Source organism: Rhipicephalus microplus, chromosome 8 (assembly GCF_043290135.1).
Source record: "Rhipicephalus microplus isolate Deutch F79 chromosome 8, USDA_Rmic, whole genome shotgun sequence".
NCBI lineage: Eukaryota > Metazoa > Arthropoda > Arachnida > Ixodida > Ixodidae > Rhipicephalus > Rhipicephalus microplus.
In genome coordinates, this window is record NC_134707.1 from 18176711 (window position 1) to 18192986 (window position 16276).

The 16276-nt window shown below is 47.0% G+C and overlaps 1 protein-coding gene across 1 annotated transcript; it reads left to right on the forward strand.

Moving 5' to 3' along the window:
* The first annotated feature begins 1545 nt into the window (after positions 1-1545).
* LOC119165225 (galanin-like G-protein coupled receptor npr-9) lies at positions 1546-15286 on the forward strand. The gene is made up of 4 exons (XM_037417408.2): positions 1546-1979; positions 10813-11087; positions 13001-13167; positions 14755-15286. Exons 1-4 carry the CDS (start codon positions 1563-1565, stop codon positions 15195-15197), a joined length of 1302 nt encoding a protein of 433 aa, XP_037273305.2. The 5' UTR covers positions 1546-1562; the 3' UTR covers positions 15198-15286.
* Positions 15287-16276: the final 990 nt, after the last annotated feature.

Below are 16276 nucleotides of genomic sequence, written 5' to 3' on the forward strand. Positions count from 1 at the left end.
CTTCCATGGGGTTCCTTTGGCAAGGAATCTCTCCTACCATGGTTCCTTTGGCAAGGAACTGTTTAGCCAATTTTACAGACCTCAAAAAAATGGGGCGTGAACGCCACCTTCGCGGTCACATTTTTATGGAGGCATAATTTACAGGCCTCTGTATTGCGTTACTTGAGTGCACGTTGAAGTTATTCTGGCAGTCGAAATCATCAGAGCCATCCATTACGGTGTATTTTATAGCCTGTTTCACTGCGGGATGTTAAACTCTCTAAACCTACTACCCAAATTGATTATACTCGCAATAAATTGATAATTTTTAATTGCTTTTCACAACCGAAGGATCTGAGAAAGTTCTGGAACAAAGTTCTGGATCTAGAAAGTTCTGTAAAAGAAAACAAAGAAATGAAACGTTTTCTAAAGTTTTTCCTTTCTGATTAAGCAGATCGAACTAAATTTAATAAGAACATTGAGTCAGAAAGTCAATATGGGAGAATCACCAGTTCGCACTCTTTATTCTTACTAAGAATAGGTTTATCGTGCCTGCGAGCAGTTAAAAACAGAAAATGCAAATAGTTACGAAATTCAGATCGTTCAGCGTAGAATTGGCGCTATTCGGCCTTGCGTCTTTGAAAATCCGGGATCACTGGCGAAAAATCGCCTAAGAAATCACGCCAATCAATACCTTATGTTTTCATTGTATAGTGATCTAATAAAGCAGTATATCGAGTTAATGTATATTAAGGGAATGAAAGAAGCTTCACTGCTGTGCATCCTCTCCTCTCTCTCGGTAGAGACCTTAGGAAAACCACCTTGATTACGGGTGAAAAACTGAAAATGAAGCGAAGACGTGCTTCTCACAAAAACTTGTGACGGCTTTCAGGTTTTCCATGATAAAGTGGTGAGTCAATAGGTCATTTAATGCTACAATTTTTTGTTATTGAAGAGAAAATGCGAGTGACGCATGTGATGGAGTGCATTTGATGCAATTGTTCCACGTCGACACTTGTGCTCACCTGGCTTGCGTTGCCAGCATCAACTTCGCAAGAGAACACTGCATCTGCTGAACTGAAGTGTCACAGCCAGGGTACTTCAATTGTCTCATCCTCCGACCCCAGAACATTTTCAACGCCCCGCCGTGGTGGTCTAGTGGCTAAGGTACTCGGCTGCTTACCCGAAGGTCGCGGGTTAGAATCCCGGCTGCGTCGGCTGCATTTCCGATGGAGGCGGAAATGTTGTAGGCCCGTGTGCTCAGATTTGGGTGCCGTTAAAGAACCCCAGGTGGTCAAAATTTCCGGAGTACTCCACTACGGCGTCTCTCATAATCATAAGGTGGTTTTGGGACGTTAAACCCCACATATCAATCAGAACATTTTCAACTTCGCATACACGCACAGATACAAATGCACGCACAAATAGGCAGGAATGGTTTAGCACCCTCCCCCCAAAATTACGGCTACGCTAGCTATTGCTTCCGTTTTTGCCACACGCGGCAGTAACTCTCCAATGGACCACAGTTATGCTTGTTGACTTGACATTGCGCAGGTATATGTAGAAGTGGTCAAAACCAAACTATGACGTCAACCACGATGGCTTTGACCCTGATCAGCGAAGGGACCGTGGGCGTTGACAACTCTGGTGATGGCACTGCCGCAGTTCTGGCGGCCATCCTGAACTTCACCTCAGATTTTGCGGAGTCGTCGACACCAGCAGGTGTGACACGAAGCATGTCTGCCAGGCGTAGCCACGTCCGGCCTCTGTCTCCTGGACAACACGCTGTTGCCATTCAGGTGCTGGACATTCTGAACGCGGCCTACACACCGGCAGTCATCTACCTGGGACTCGTCGGTAACGTTCTCTCCCTCGTCACCTTCCTCTGCACCAAGCTCAGGAGCCGCACGTCAAGTCTGTACATAGGAGCCCTGGCCGTGTCCGACTCGGGCTTCCTCATCATACTCTCATTCGCCTGGCTGAATGAACACGGCGCCAATGTGAGTTAAAGTGAAATCTTTGTATTTCCATTTACGGACAAAGTGGTTCCGACGGGAGAAAAAAATGCGTACGATTAAAATACATGGGGCGCTAAACCAAGTGAACACACACACACACACACACACACACACACACACACACACACACACACACACACACACACACACACACACACGCACACACACACACACGCACGCACACACGCACACACACACACACACACACACACACACACACACACACACACACACACACACACACACACACACTGATAAAGCCCCGTAGAACCTTCCCTCCATTACGCGCTAAATTAGCTCATGCAGATATATGCGTCGTGCAATACGCCACCCTTTCTAGCTCATAGAGTTTTCCAACCGTTGTTCTTTCTGGGGAGAGCATGCAGGGTTGTACCATTTCATGGACCCTTTGGTACTGTCCCAAACCGCAGATTGTATCTATAATGCAAAATTTTCCCTATTCTAGTACGATACCACTCATTCTAGTAAAGCCCTGGACAACCAACGAATATTGATTGACTGGACCAACTAGACTGCAGCATAAAATGGGGTCCTGGAGTGAGAAATTCATCATTTGAGCCTCATCAAGAAAAAAAAAAGAAAATATACATCTAGACTAGATGTGCTTAAAACGGCTTGGTTCTCGACGAATTTCTGCGATGAATAAAGCGCACTCTTCTCAAATGTGACAGTTCACGGCATCGTAAACTGCAGTATTTCTTTATAAACGTTATGACGTTCAAGAAACACTTGCCTATTTTTTCATAATTGGTAATCAAACCCACTGCATCTCTGCAAAAATTTACCACAGAATTACTGTAACGAATCATACAGATAGTAAGGGTTATGAGAGTATCGAGTTATTAATTGTCGTTTTTGGAGGCTCTCCTACTCAAAAACCTGGGTTGGTGGATGCTGTAATCGTTGGTGCGTATGGTGTAAAGAATAGTGGGTACGGAGGAAATATTAGTGGATATGATGGAGGACGTTGTATTCATAATGGCTGGTGACGGTGAGAGTGCAAAAAATGGTGGCAGATGGTGGTTACCGTGGAAAATGCCGGCTGATGGTGGGGCTGCAATACGTGTTTGTTAAATGGCTTGGTAAACATGCTGGACGATGGTGGCGTGATGGAAGCTTAGTCGATGATGGTGACACAAAAAGCACATTGTAATATGTGAAATTACTTATTTGTAGAGTTTCAGTCTGGAATGTGCAGTGTTACGTCTATACAGCCGCTTGTGACTGTAGACGATTTATTAAAGGACAGGAAACGTGAACAAGTTCAAAAGCGTAGCCCAGGCGTTGGAGTCACTCCTGGCCAGCGTTCGACGCCAGGCTCGCGCTCGTGCCACAGCGCCAGTGCCCCGCGCGCACTTCGTTAATGTCGTCTTCTAAGGCGACATGTCACTCTTCCTCCCTTAGACGAAGTCTCCATAGCGGTCTGGAGGTCGCCTAACCTCTGGTGGTCGCAGTTGCCGAGTGGCCACTGCCTGTGACGTCGACGGTTGCGAGGGAGTGTGCTCTTGCATCTCGGGCGATTCAGGCGGTTGAGCAGCTGAGCTCGATGGCGTCTCTTCTGGCGTTGCGTCCAAGAGATCGTCAGCTGCGCTCCAATCTGTCCGCGATTGGGTTGTTTGTCTGGTCTGACTCGTTTTCCTCATGTGATTGAGGTGACGCCGAACCTTTCCTTGGTCGCTTTTTACAAGCCAGGATCGTGGTCCGACGCGGCGCAGTATTTCGCCTTCAATCCAATCTGGCTTTTTCAAAAACTGCCGGATAAGCACTCTATCCCCTATAGCGAAGCGGCGTGATTTTTGCAATGCCTCCTGGCTCTCAGGACTTCGCTTATCCGTCTCCCGCTTAAGAAGATCGAGAGGGCAGAGCAATTCTCGTCCGAACATCGCTCTCGCCGGTGTCATACCTGTGGTAGTGTGTATTGTCGTGTGCTGCCGATACAGAAATCTTGCAAGTCGGCACTGTATGGACTTGTCTGCATCTTTCAACAGCGCTCTTTTCAGCTCCGCCACATAGCGTTCTGCCTGGCCGTTTGTTGCCGGATGATATGCTGGTGAGGTTGCAGCCTGTATGCCGTTCGACGCATAGAACTGCTTGATCTCGTTGGAGATGAATGCTTTTCCGTTGTCGGAGATGACCTTTCGGGGAATGCCGAACGTTGCAAAGAGGCTTCGGAGCACGTCGATTACAGCCGCGGATGTTGCTTGTGTCACGTGCCGGACTTCCACCCACTTTGTGTATGCGTCCACAACAACTAAGTAGGTGCGTCCGAGTAGTGGCCCCGCGAAGTCAACGTGCACCGTGTTCCATGCTGTCTGGGGACGGTCCCACGTAGGAATAGGAGCTTTGGGTGGGCTCTTTTGCGTTGCTTGGCATTCACGGCACTGTCGCACCGTTTCCTCGATCACCTTGTCCATTCCGGGCCACCATACGTAGCTCCTTGCGCACTTCTTCATGGCTACCATGCCTCTGTGACCCGCATGCAGAAGTGCCAGAACACGGGATCGTGCTGAGCTCGGTATGATCACTCGGGATCCAAGTGTGATGCACTCGCGCTGTAGTGCTAGTGCGGTCGCTCGTCGTCGGTAAGGAGCAAACTCATCTCCAGTGAGTTTCTCCACTGTACCATCCTGCACTGCCTTGTACAACCTCTGCATGATGCTGTCTTGTTGTGTCAGGCGTGCTATCTCGGCAGCAGTCAACGGAGGTCTCGATAACGCTTCGAACAATAGTACGTCACCTGGAGGCCAGGGTTCATCGAGACGTTCTTGTAATGGCAAACGGCTCAACGCATCCGCGTTTTGATGGTTCTTGCCACGCCTGTAGATTATGCTGTAGTCATACGCCGATAACTTGATGCACCATCTGGTCATCCGTGGAGAAAGGACTTGAGCCGTTGGCTTTTGTGGACCCAGTATGCCGAGCAGTGGTTGGTGGTCAGTGACGAAAGTCACCTTTCTTCCCGCAATATACTTGTGGAACTTGTGGGCTGCAAACACCACAGCAAGGCCTTCTCTGTCCAATTGAGCATATTTGCGTTCTGCCGGCCCTAGCGTCCGAGATGCAAAAGCGATTGGCGCCTCTCTATTCTGGTCATCACGTTGAGACAGAACAGCTCCTATGCCATATGGTGAAGCATCACAAGAGACAAGAAGCTCCTTCTGTTCGTCGTAGTGTGCCAGTACGGTCTGACTGAGCAGCAATGCCTTAAGCTTGTCAAAGGCTTCTTGATGCTTTGTCTCCCATCTCCACGTGGCGTCCTTCTGAAGAAGCTGGTATAGGCAGCTGGCAACTGTTGCCCTGTTCTTCAAGAATCTGTCGTAGAAAGCCAGCATTCCGAGAAATGATTGAAGCGCTTGTTTGCAGTTTGGTGCTGGAGCGTCCGTTATGGCTCGAACTTTCTCTTCGTTTGTGTGGACGCCTGTCTCGTCGATTCGGTGTCCCAGAAAGAAAACTTGTCGCACCGCAAAGCAGCACTTGTTTTTTCCGAGGCGCAGATTGTAGTTTCGTAGCCTCTTCAGCACTTCTTCCAGTCTCTCGGCGTGTTCCGTGGCGTCTTTCCCACTGATGATCACGTCATCTAGGTATGCGCACACGCCTGTGATGCCTGACAGCATTGTCTCCATAAAACGTTGAAAAATGGCTGGGGCTGCAGAAATTCCGAAAGGCAATCTCTTGACCCTATATAGTCCCTTCAGCGTGTTCAGGGTCAATATCTCTGCTGTCTCTGGCGTCACGTGAAGTTGCTGGTACGCTTGTGCTAAATCCAGGGTGCTGAAGACCTTGCCTCCCCTCAAGTGGCTGAGCACTTCATCAGTTGAGGGAAGTGGGTAGTCTGCCTTCTTTGATACCTGGTTCACTGTGCAACGGTAGTCGCCGCATATTCGCAACGAGCCATTCTTCTTTCGAACCAGTACGAGAGGCGTTGCCCAATCCGAATGCTGTGCTGGCTCGATTATGCCTTGACTTTGCAGTCGATCCAATTCTGCTTCTACAGCTGACCGGAGCGCGAAAGGAACCGGCCGTGCTTTTAGGAACTTTGGTTTCGCTCCTTCCACGAGGTCTAGTTGTACCGCTGGACCGATGTGTCCTGATATGTCCTCGTCGAATACAGATTGGTACTTGTCGAGAAGCTTCGAAACAAGTTCATCGCCGGATACATCATTGATGCCCGTGATCTGTATACCCAGGTGAGGAAACCAGTTTCGTCCAAGGAGGTTACAACCTGCTCCCTTGATGACAACAAGTGGTAGTGTCATGGTTTTGTTTCCGTGCGTAACAATCACCGTTGCACATCCGAGAACTCGAAGAGACTGTCCTGACCATGTGCGTAGGAGCATGTTGTCGGTCTGAAGCCGTGGTCGATCATCTGTCCACGTAGCTTTGAACGTGACCTCACTGATGAGTGTGCAGGCTGCACCCGAGTCGACTTCAAAATCCAAGAACTTGCCATGTACGCGTAGCCGAGTCATGACCTTCTGTGTGCTGAACGCGTTGGTTACGGTGTTGAGCTCGTAAAGGGCCACGTCTGATGAGTCCTGCTGAGTCGACACTGGTGCTGAGGCAGCTGTCGAAGTTCCTTGTTGGGGATATTCGATGCTGTTGCTCGTTTTTGCTTCTTTCCGCTTTTTCAGACAGGCTTTTTCAATGTGTCCGCGTTTCTTGCAGTAGTTGCAGGAGACTGTCTGGAACTTGCAAGTGTCCGGATTATGTAGCGCGTTACAACGCCAACAGCGTTGTTTCTTCTTTTGGGCAGAGGCACTAGAGTGACCTTGGTTGTCTATCTTGCATGTGCTTATGCAGGATTCGTGAAACTCTTTAAATTCGGTTTTCACGCGTTTCTGGTCTTCGATGGCGTTTTCAGCTCGCAGTGCAAGGTCGAAAGCTTTCTTGAACGTCAAGTCCTTTTCTGCGAAGAGCCGTTGCTGGACCTGCTCGTTCCGAAGACCGCAAACGAAACGATCACGCAGCATGACGTCCATAGGCAGCATTGTCGGATTCGCTGCAGTGTCTGCGCTTGTCCCGAAATTGCAATCTGCTGCTAGCTTCTTGAGCGCCGTGACGTAATCACTGACCGTTTCGTCGTGCTTTTGGTCACGTCGCTGGAATCGTGCCCTGCAGAAGACCTCAGACGGTTGTGGATCGAAGTGAGCCTTGAGCATCTTGACTATGTCCTCGTAGCTCACTTGGTTGGGCTGCTTGGGTTGAACGAGGGCGCAGACGATGTCATAAGTCTGTTCCCCGCACAGCGTTAGCAGATGAGCACGTTTCTTCGATGCGTCCGTAATCTCGTTAGCCTCGAAGAAGAACTGTAGCCTCCCATACCAGGATCTCCAGGAGCTGGGGCTGCCGCTGAATTCGGGTAGCCGACCGAAGTCGGGCGTCGCCATGTTATTTCCTTGACGTCGGTGGAGTGCCGATGAGTCGATCCAGTCTTCCTCGTCGCCAACTGTTACGTCTATACAGCCGCTTGTGACTGTAGACGATTTATTAAAGGACAGGAAACGTGAACAAGTTCAAAAGCGTAGCCCAGGCGTTGGAGTCACTCCTGGCCAGCGTTCGACGCCAGGCTCGCGCTCGTGCCACAGCGCCAGTGCCCCGCGCGCACTTCGTTAATGTCGTCTTCTAAGGCGACATGTCATGCAGAAAAACATGTTTACCGTCAAGAAAAAACAACGTCGGCCATTACGCTTTCTAGCCCATTTTTCTTTATTTCTGTTGTGTCAGCAACGCTTCAATTTTCGTGTAGCGTAGAATGTAGCCGTGAGTGTTTACAATTGGTGCGCGTACTTACATCAGTTCGACATGCGCAACGTGCCGCTTTGTTGTAATGTTAAGAAGACTAGAGATTTCTCCTTGAACAGCGACCTCAAATGTGCTACATCGCCACGCAGTTGTCAAAAAATAAATGAGCTTTAGTTCGCAATGAGCTTTTTGAAAAGACTAGCGTGCGCATTCGCAGAGGTAGGGACGTCACGCGCGCCATGTTTTTTTTTTGGATTACTAGATGGCACCATTTGTAAATCTTGCAAAAAACACATGGCCCCCGAGATTTTCTACTGACAGTTTCGGAGGCTATCGACCCCCCAGTTTTGATTTAGGCGAGCTTCTCTGGAGGCACTGTACGAACGCAAAAAAGGCCCCTTGCCCCTTTCAAAGGTAGACCAGAATACAGTGGTCAACTGATGTCGCTATGCTAGAAACGCAACTATAGCAATTCTTGCACACTCAATTACTTGAGCTGCACTTTTAAGTTCACAATGTGCGTGCGATGCTAAAGTACACAAACTTTTATCTTGCACATGCGTCAATACAAGCCTCGGTGAGTGTGACTTACAAGGTATCGTTCTACCACCACGATTTCCACCAAAAAATACGCCTACTGATTGAGCCCATACAAGTGTCATCGGTGCTTTTGCGTTTCAGAGTACACGATTCTGATGAGTAAGAATGGCAATACAGCACAGACCATTAAACCTAAACGAAGCATTTTTATTGTGTATGGTGTGCACGCAAGAAGCGAGGAACATTTTAGGGGCGAAGCTCCTTAAGGCGTGGGTCTGTCAATTTTCCGTTGTCGTATGTAGTCGCCAGTGGCATGTGCCACAGGGAACACGACATGGGAGATGATGATACTTGGAGTGTTCACTATATGGACGCACGGACGGACGCATGGACGGGCGGACAGACAGACTAGCAGACGGACGGACGGATCAATGGACGCGCGGAGCCGATATGTGCCACAGGGGATACGAGATGCAAGATGCGAGATGGCGTTACTTGGATTGTTCACTAGATGGAGACACGAACATGCGGACAGACAGACTAGAAGATAAATGGACAGATGGATGCACAGATGGACGCGTGGACAGACGGATACACGCATAGATGAACGCACGGATGGTCGCGCGCACAGATGGAAGCGAAAACAAACGGACGGACAGAAGCACGAACGGGCTGACTGATGCTCCGCCCCACTCATCATCATTCACTCCGTGGATATGCTCTGATTTTTTTGTGACGGGGTTCCAGTACTTGCAACAAACATACGCCTCTACTCACCGACAGCCATCGATCACACTCGCCGGCACTTCGCTGAGTCTTATGCGAGAGCACAGACTCGTCAATTCGTGTGCTTACTGAACCAATAGGATGTCATGGTGTTTCCGGCACACTGCATTCGTTTTCGCAAGCCATTACGTAGTTGTGGCTAACAATGGAGCTACAGCAACGCGTTGGCACGACTGCGCTGTACGTTAAGCGAAAAACATCGCATTTCTCAATTACTTGTGTGCGCGTATCTATCAAATGAGCCTATAGAGGCGTCATAAAGCCTGAGCAGATGTCGCCCTTTAGTACGAGCGAGAAACGAATAATAAACTTGACAGTAACCGCCGGTAAACTGTACCTGCTCATCAGTCCACTTGGTTTTTTTTTCTTGTGGTTGTGAATTGTAACAAAAACGTAGCGCTGTTGCCGTTATCGCAGTGGCAATTTTCGCAGGCAGCAGTTTTTTGTGTTTATTGAATATGTAAACTTTCGTAGCAGGTGCAGATCCCGTCTATCTCGAGCACGTGGCATACAAAACGGAAGTCGAATGGTCAATCACTAAGTTGACTAGTCATTTTACAGTGAAATTCTCATATATCAGCATGCAGTACGATATTCCATGTATCAGCATGACGCAGTCAGCATGAAAATTCGAAGGTTGCACGTTCAAATCCTTGTGGCCGCGTTTTTTTACCGGTGATTTCTGCATCGCTTTCTATACAAATATTTTTTTTTGTGTGTGGCAGTTCATCACAGTGGTTCTGACGCCACTTCGCGCTCAAGCATTGCCGGCACTTCCGCATCCACCATATGCCACCGTACACCATGTGCCATTAATAATCCCAGCAGCATAATCCACGTTATCGTGGACGTTTTTTGATAGAGCCTTGTGCATTACTTGCCATGATTGTCTGCAAGACTCATTATATTTTGTCTAAGAAAGAAACAAGCCCCTTCAAGAATATTTTATTTATTTCTTCCTTTGACAGGTAAAGAAATGGTAGAAAACAAAAGGCATGGGCACATAGAAATGATGTTGTGCTTATACGGACTTACTTGTGGACACAGTAGGCTTTATAGTGAAATTAACTTGAATGTATGTTTGGGCATCGGTGAGACTGCATTTTCGGGGGAGGGAGACAAACCTGTGTCGCTTCGTGAGATTAGGCAAAAGTGCTTCTCAGGCTTGACTAGGGGGCAGTGTTGGCGTGTTTGGGGGCGACCGAGCACTCCAATTTAATGTCCTGCTGACGATCTTGAATGTACAATATGGTGATTTCAGACATGTTTTTCTTTATTCTTTATTCTTTATTCAATGATTACCCCGCTTAGCCCGAAGGCGCCGCAGCAGAGGGGTTACAATGTCGATTAATGATTGATATGTGGGGTTCAACGTCCCAAAACCACCATATGATTATGAGAGACGCCAGGTTGAGAGACGCCAGGATTATGAGAGACGCCAGGTTCTCTACAATGTCGAGAAAAACACATCTTCATTAATACAGCACACTTGTTCATTTGATAAGTGATTCCATTTTCTAATGGAACGAACAAAAAACGAATTAGCATACAAATTAGATCTGGTACGGTACTCTAAAATCTTGAAACAATGATCATTTCGCGAAGAGATATAATGAGGACTGTGAAGGTACTTTTCAGGTAGTCCTGAAATTAGAATAACTATAACAGGAAAAAAAAAGAGAAGCTACGATCACAAGGCTGTCATCCATCGGCCTTACGTGCGCAGGTGTACTGGCGCGGGTTCTGCCCCATCAACGTGTTCTTCACTTCAGTATTTGCCTGCTGGTCCGTGTGGCTAACGGTGAGCTTTACGGCCGAGAGGTTCATCGCAGTGCGTTACCCTCTTTGGAAGCTGCAGGGAAGCTCTCCCGGCCGGAGACCACGTCTCGTCATAGGTGGCACTGCGTTCCTGAGCGTGGCACTTAATGCTCCCTTGTTGGTGTTCATGCGAGTCGGTGACGGAGAGATCTCCGATTGCACCTTTCACCCCGAGTACGAGAGGTGAGCTTGAGCTGAATGATGACACACTCTTTTAGCGTGTAGTAAATTTGTGGTAATAGTGCTGCCAATGTGCGGCGAGTTGGTCCTCTTGTTTAAGACGTGGCTGGTGCCTGGGTGTGGCTCCGACTACTCTTCTTAGATAGCTTTATTATTTTGTCGATGACAACAAAATAGCATGACATTCTTGCACGAATTAGCATTCACCAAACTAATCAACTTACGTTACAGATTTTATTCATGCATGAGCGTTCCATGGCTTATTCCAATGTTAAACAATGACGGTCCGTACATCAGGCATGTTCACACCAAATAAATATTCACACAAACAAAATACTCACTTTCTACAGAAGATTGCACTGAGGCTATCACACAACAGTGACAGGGCATTGTATTCGCGTGAATGAGAGATGTTTTGTTTCTCAGTGAAACGTTTTCAGGAGCTACCACGGGAGAAGAAGTAAATAACCCGAAACACACTCTAAAACCTATTTTCGTTTAAGAAGAAGCCATATATGTACATTACACTGACCTACTTTGTGTCCATGTGTTTTGCCGTTTCCAGACGGAAATGTACGGTTGGCAACCGACAGACTGTTTCAGTACTCCTGCCTGTGCTTACGTCGTATACTACTGCGTGGAAGAAAAGTGCCGCTTTTTTGACGATTGCATTATCTTCGCTCAACGAGATATTCGCCAGAGTGTACACAAGGCTGGTAGAGTGTAAACGCATAACTTGCCGAGCAAGTGACGTGTTTTAAGCTCTGACCGATGTAATTCCGGGTAAAAGTAATGACAAGGCTTTTCACCATTCGTTCATTTCACAGGTATTTCAGGAATGGATATATTTACTGATTGATTGATTGCATCATTGATTTTATCAACACAGTGCCTTTCGTGGGTGATTCCTCATTCAACAAATTTATCAATGAACCCATGCGTACAATAATTCACCGACAAATTCAAAACAAGCTCCCAGAACATGAATCTGTAGTTTTGCAGAGATATAAAACAAAGCAGTAGTGTGACGCAGCCTAAAACATGCCACTTGCACAAACAAGCCTTTACAGAGAACGAAACTATACCATCGACATCACCACGACTCGGGAAATTTACGTTCATAAAAAACTATCTGGAATATTGTCCACAAAGCTTGTAAAGAAAGCAGAACAAATGATTTGGTCGGGAAGGTGAGTTTCGAAATCGCTGAATCAGGACACTACTACCAAGCGAAAAGGGGGGTCTTTTTCAAAAGGAGCCATAGATACTGAACGTGAGCGAAAATGTTTTTGACAGTATGAATGCGGTCCTCAAATAGAAAAAAAAGAAATGCCAAGGTGGGGTACCATTAGGTCAAAGAAGACGTAGAGTTTGGGAACGTTCGATTGAAGGAAGTCTTTATTCGGGCTCCTCATTCTGCAAGAGAGGAATGCAGAAATTAAAATAAGCAGGCTTCGCCTCCCTCAGCCGCTTAAAAGCACATTCTCTTCATGGGAATGTTTATCCTACACATAACATAGCATACAAAACTGACATAAAGTAATTAATAACAGTGGTGGCTCACTTTTGCAGCTTCTTTTCCTAGTTCTCTTTTTTTCTTGTAATAAACTCCGGAAAAGGCGAAGTAAAGTTGAAATATGAACTTAGCAGCATGCGTGTGCTTGACGAACGTCGCGAATGCACATTTTTCCTACGGTATATCCATAACTTAGTGTATAGTGTATGTATAACAAAATAAAAAAAAACTAGGTTACAGTGGTTCTAAATAGAATCTCTATTTTCAAAGACTGTGGCTCAACTAGCAATGTAAGCCTGTTTTGTTGTCGAACGTTTCCACAATTTTGCGTATGTTGCATTATGATTCATTCCCGGTTTTCCGTATCACTTTAGCGTTATCTCTCTTCTTTAAATTTCAGTGCTTTGTACTACCTGAACATCCTGGACACGGTGATTACCTTCATCCTGCCGTTTCTGCTCATCACGTTCATGAATTGCATGATTGCCCGGGCCGTGTATGTCTTCTATCTACGGTACAAAGAGCAGCCTGGCACATCTGACATCCAGATGGAATGCCAGAACTCCAGTGAGTCTGCCTCAATCTGTTACTATAAACTTTGCAGCGCAAAGACAGTGCGGAGTAGTGTATGCCAACCATAGTAATGCTTGAACTGAAGTAAGATATGCATCTTTTAACGTTAACGTCAGCACCAAACCAAAATAATAGTACAACATATCCTGCCGGGAAACCCTTTGAGGTCATCTTGGGGCTAGAGATGTGTTTTTCGCGCCCATCTGTTCAGCCGGTAAACCGTGAAGGTCCCATTAATATTGGTCACGCGAACATTTGCATTATGTTGCAGCTCAAGTACTCACTATACAGGAGTCAGTATTTCAATTCTCAGATGCTCACTATTCCATGATAACAATAGTTCGTGAGAAGTAATGTGCTGTGCCAAACGGTAAGTGCAATCTCGTTTGTAGTCGCAGAAACAACGGTCGGTTCCTCAACGATGAAACACACAGGTGAAAGGCAAAGGAAAATTATTCATTGAATTGGTTTATACAGACAACTTCTAGTGTGGCTACATTCTAATGCGCTTACTTTAATCATCATGTGTTTGTTAAATGAGCAGAAAGACAAAGACTAAGTTTCATGTTTAAACTACGCGTCTAAACCTTCATATCTGGCGTCATAAATTGCAAAACGTTTTTCACAGTTTGGCGACCATGCCACACACAAATTTCCTGAAACTTGGCATGCTAAGTCTGGGGCGCACTCAAAGTACAAAATATTACATTTCTATTTACTAAAACCATGTAGGGCCTAGAAAATACCACCTAGATTTGTGACACCACAGAGCTCCACGCGGCAATTTCAAGGTGGCAGCAACACGAGAATAATGTTTTGCTTGCATTTTTGCTTACCAAGCGGCTTATCATGGCATGCGTGGTAGTAGTGAAAGTTGTGAAAATGTAATTCTTAAGTTGTGACATACTAATTTGAGATAAACCGTTTTTGTTTTTTTTTCGCATGTAATTAAACAGTTAGGTTTTGTTTGAGGTACTTTAGGTGACTCTGCTACGTGGCTCAAGCAACATTTAAAAAGTAACATTACAATAACGAGAAGTCCACGACTTACAAGTGTACATTCACTTACTGAAATGAAGGTCAGTCTTCTGAGATACGTTGTACATGAGCCTACACGTGTTTTATTACACGTGTTTCAAATCTCCTGGACTTGCCTTTTATTTATTTGCTTATGCAGCCCAATTATTTTGAGGAAAAAAATATTGACAAAATATTACCTGCAAGCTGCTCATTTTGGCATTTTGCATTCATTACAATTTTTTCGCAGCTCTACCGGCACATAGGCTAAACAGTGACACGGTTATCTCCAAAGCAACATTTAAAAAGTAACATTACAGTGATGACAAGTGCACGTTTTATTTATAAGTGTACATTCACTTACTGAAATGAAAGTCAGTCGGTCTGAAATACCTTGCACGTTACCTTACACGGTTTTATTACACGTGTGCTGAAATCTCCTGGACTTGTTTTTATTTGTTTGCTCATGCAGCCCAAATAATTTGAAGAAAGAAAAAGATACTGACAAAATATTACATGCAAGCTGCTCATTTTGGCATTTTGCATTTATTGCATTTTTTGCAGCTCCACCGGCACATAGGCTAAATGGTCACACGGTTATCTCCAAGGACAGTGCGGTAACGGCGACCAGCGGAGGAGGCATAACCCATGCCACTCAGATCAACATCACGCGAATGCTCCTGCTCGTGTCCAGCGCCTTCGTGCTCCTCAATCTGCCCAGCTACGCCATGCGAATCTACGTGTTCCTGCTCTCTCTGGGACACACCGAGATTCCAGACGACGAACACAACCAGCTGCCCTACGTGCTCCAGCGCTACTTCATGCTGCTCTACTACACCAACTTCGCCATCAACTTCGTGCTCTACAGCGCCAGCTCTCGGATGTTCCGGGCCACACTGTGCGAGTACATGCAAGGCAGGTGGCTCGCGCTGCGCGAGTCGATTGCCGGCGTGCGGTCGAGCCTCGGCTGGTCGGTGACTACTCAGCCCGAAGACGCAGTCGTCTGAACGCCTCTCTACGCAGTGATGTCCCATTCACTCATTCCTGCAGGAGTGCGCGAAACGTGGCTGCACTGTCACAGGCGTAGAGTTTCCTAAAAATTTACTAGAGGGGACTCTGGCGCTGCAGTCGTTCAGCAACCATTGGGAATGATGGGTAGTACACGCATTTGCCTAGTCTTCGTACTGTACTTGCGGGCGGCAAATTGTACTTGCGGCTTCGTTTATTGCCGTGTTTCGGTTTCGTTTTGAAAGAAAGATTCAACAAGTTTGAACTTCGTGACCCGATTTGGAAAGGTAAGTCTAAAAGAATAAAATGGTGAAGCGCAACCGCTGAACATTTGCTGATTTTTGTTTCGTGAGAAAAAAATTGCCCGCAGCTTCCCTCGGGGGAACACTGAGGAGGATGCGGACCATATAATTGGTTAACGGGGTGTTAAAGTGCGACTTACTTGGGTCGATGGCTAAATTGGTTAACGTGGTTGTGAAATGGGGTGTTAAATTGCGACTTACTTGGGTCGATGGCTAAATTGGTTAACGTGGTTGTAGGAGGGGGTGTTAAATGAGTGAACACGTACACACGTATGCGAAAGGGCGGCGCTGGTCGAAGGGACGTCGATCATTGTGTTTGTGGATTCGTTGGAATTCATTTCACCGCGACCTTGGACGTCGACGCGCCGTACAAACCAACCGACGAGCGGCAACTGAGCGAGCGAGCGCCGACCTTGAGTATATATACAGCACGACGGCGCATGCACTGTCAGCTGTTGAATGTTCTCGAAGCGCGACGCCACATGCGCGTCCACTGGAGAATCAGGAGAATTGTAGATGTCGAGCGCGGTGTGTAGAGGAGGAAGGGTGCACAGATGGTGGAGGAGTGAAGCGCGCGCGGTGTGTAGAGGAGGAAGGGATGCACAGATGGTGGAAGAGTGGGCGACGGCGCGACGGCGCATGCGCGCGCGTCAGCTGTCGAATGTTCGAGAAGCGGTGTGGACGGCGCGGACGACGCGGACGGCGCACTACAAGGCGCGAGTATAAGATGCTCCGCATCTAAAACGGCTCCAAGCCACACGAACACACACGAAGCC

Coding starts and splice junctions, on each gene's coding strand:
- LOC119165225 (XM_037417408.2), top strand. CDS start 1,563: ATGACGTCAACCACGATGGCTTTGACCCTGATCAGCGAAGGGACCGTG. Junction 11,088..13,000: donor TTTCACCCCGAGTACGAGAG/GTGAGCTTGAGC, acceptor TTTAAATTTCAG/TGCTTTGTACTACCTGAACA. Junction 13,168..14,754: donor GATGGAATGCCAGAACTCCA/GTGAGTCTGCCT, acceptor CATTTTTTGCAG/CTCCACCGGCACATAGGCTA.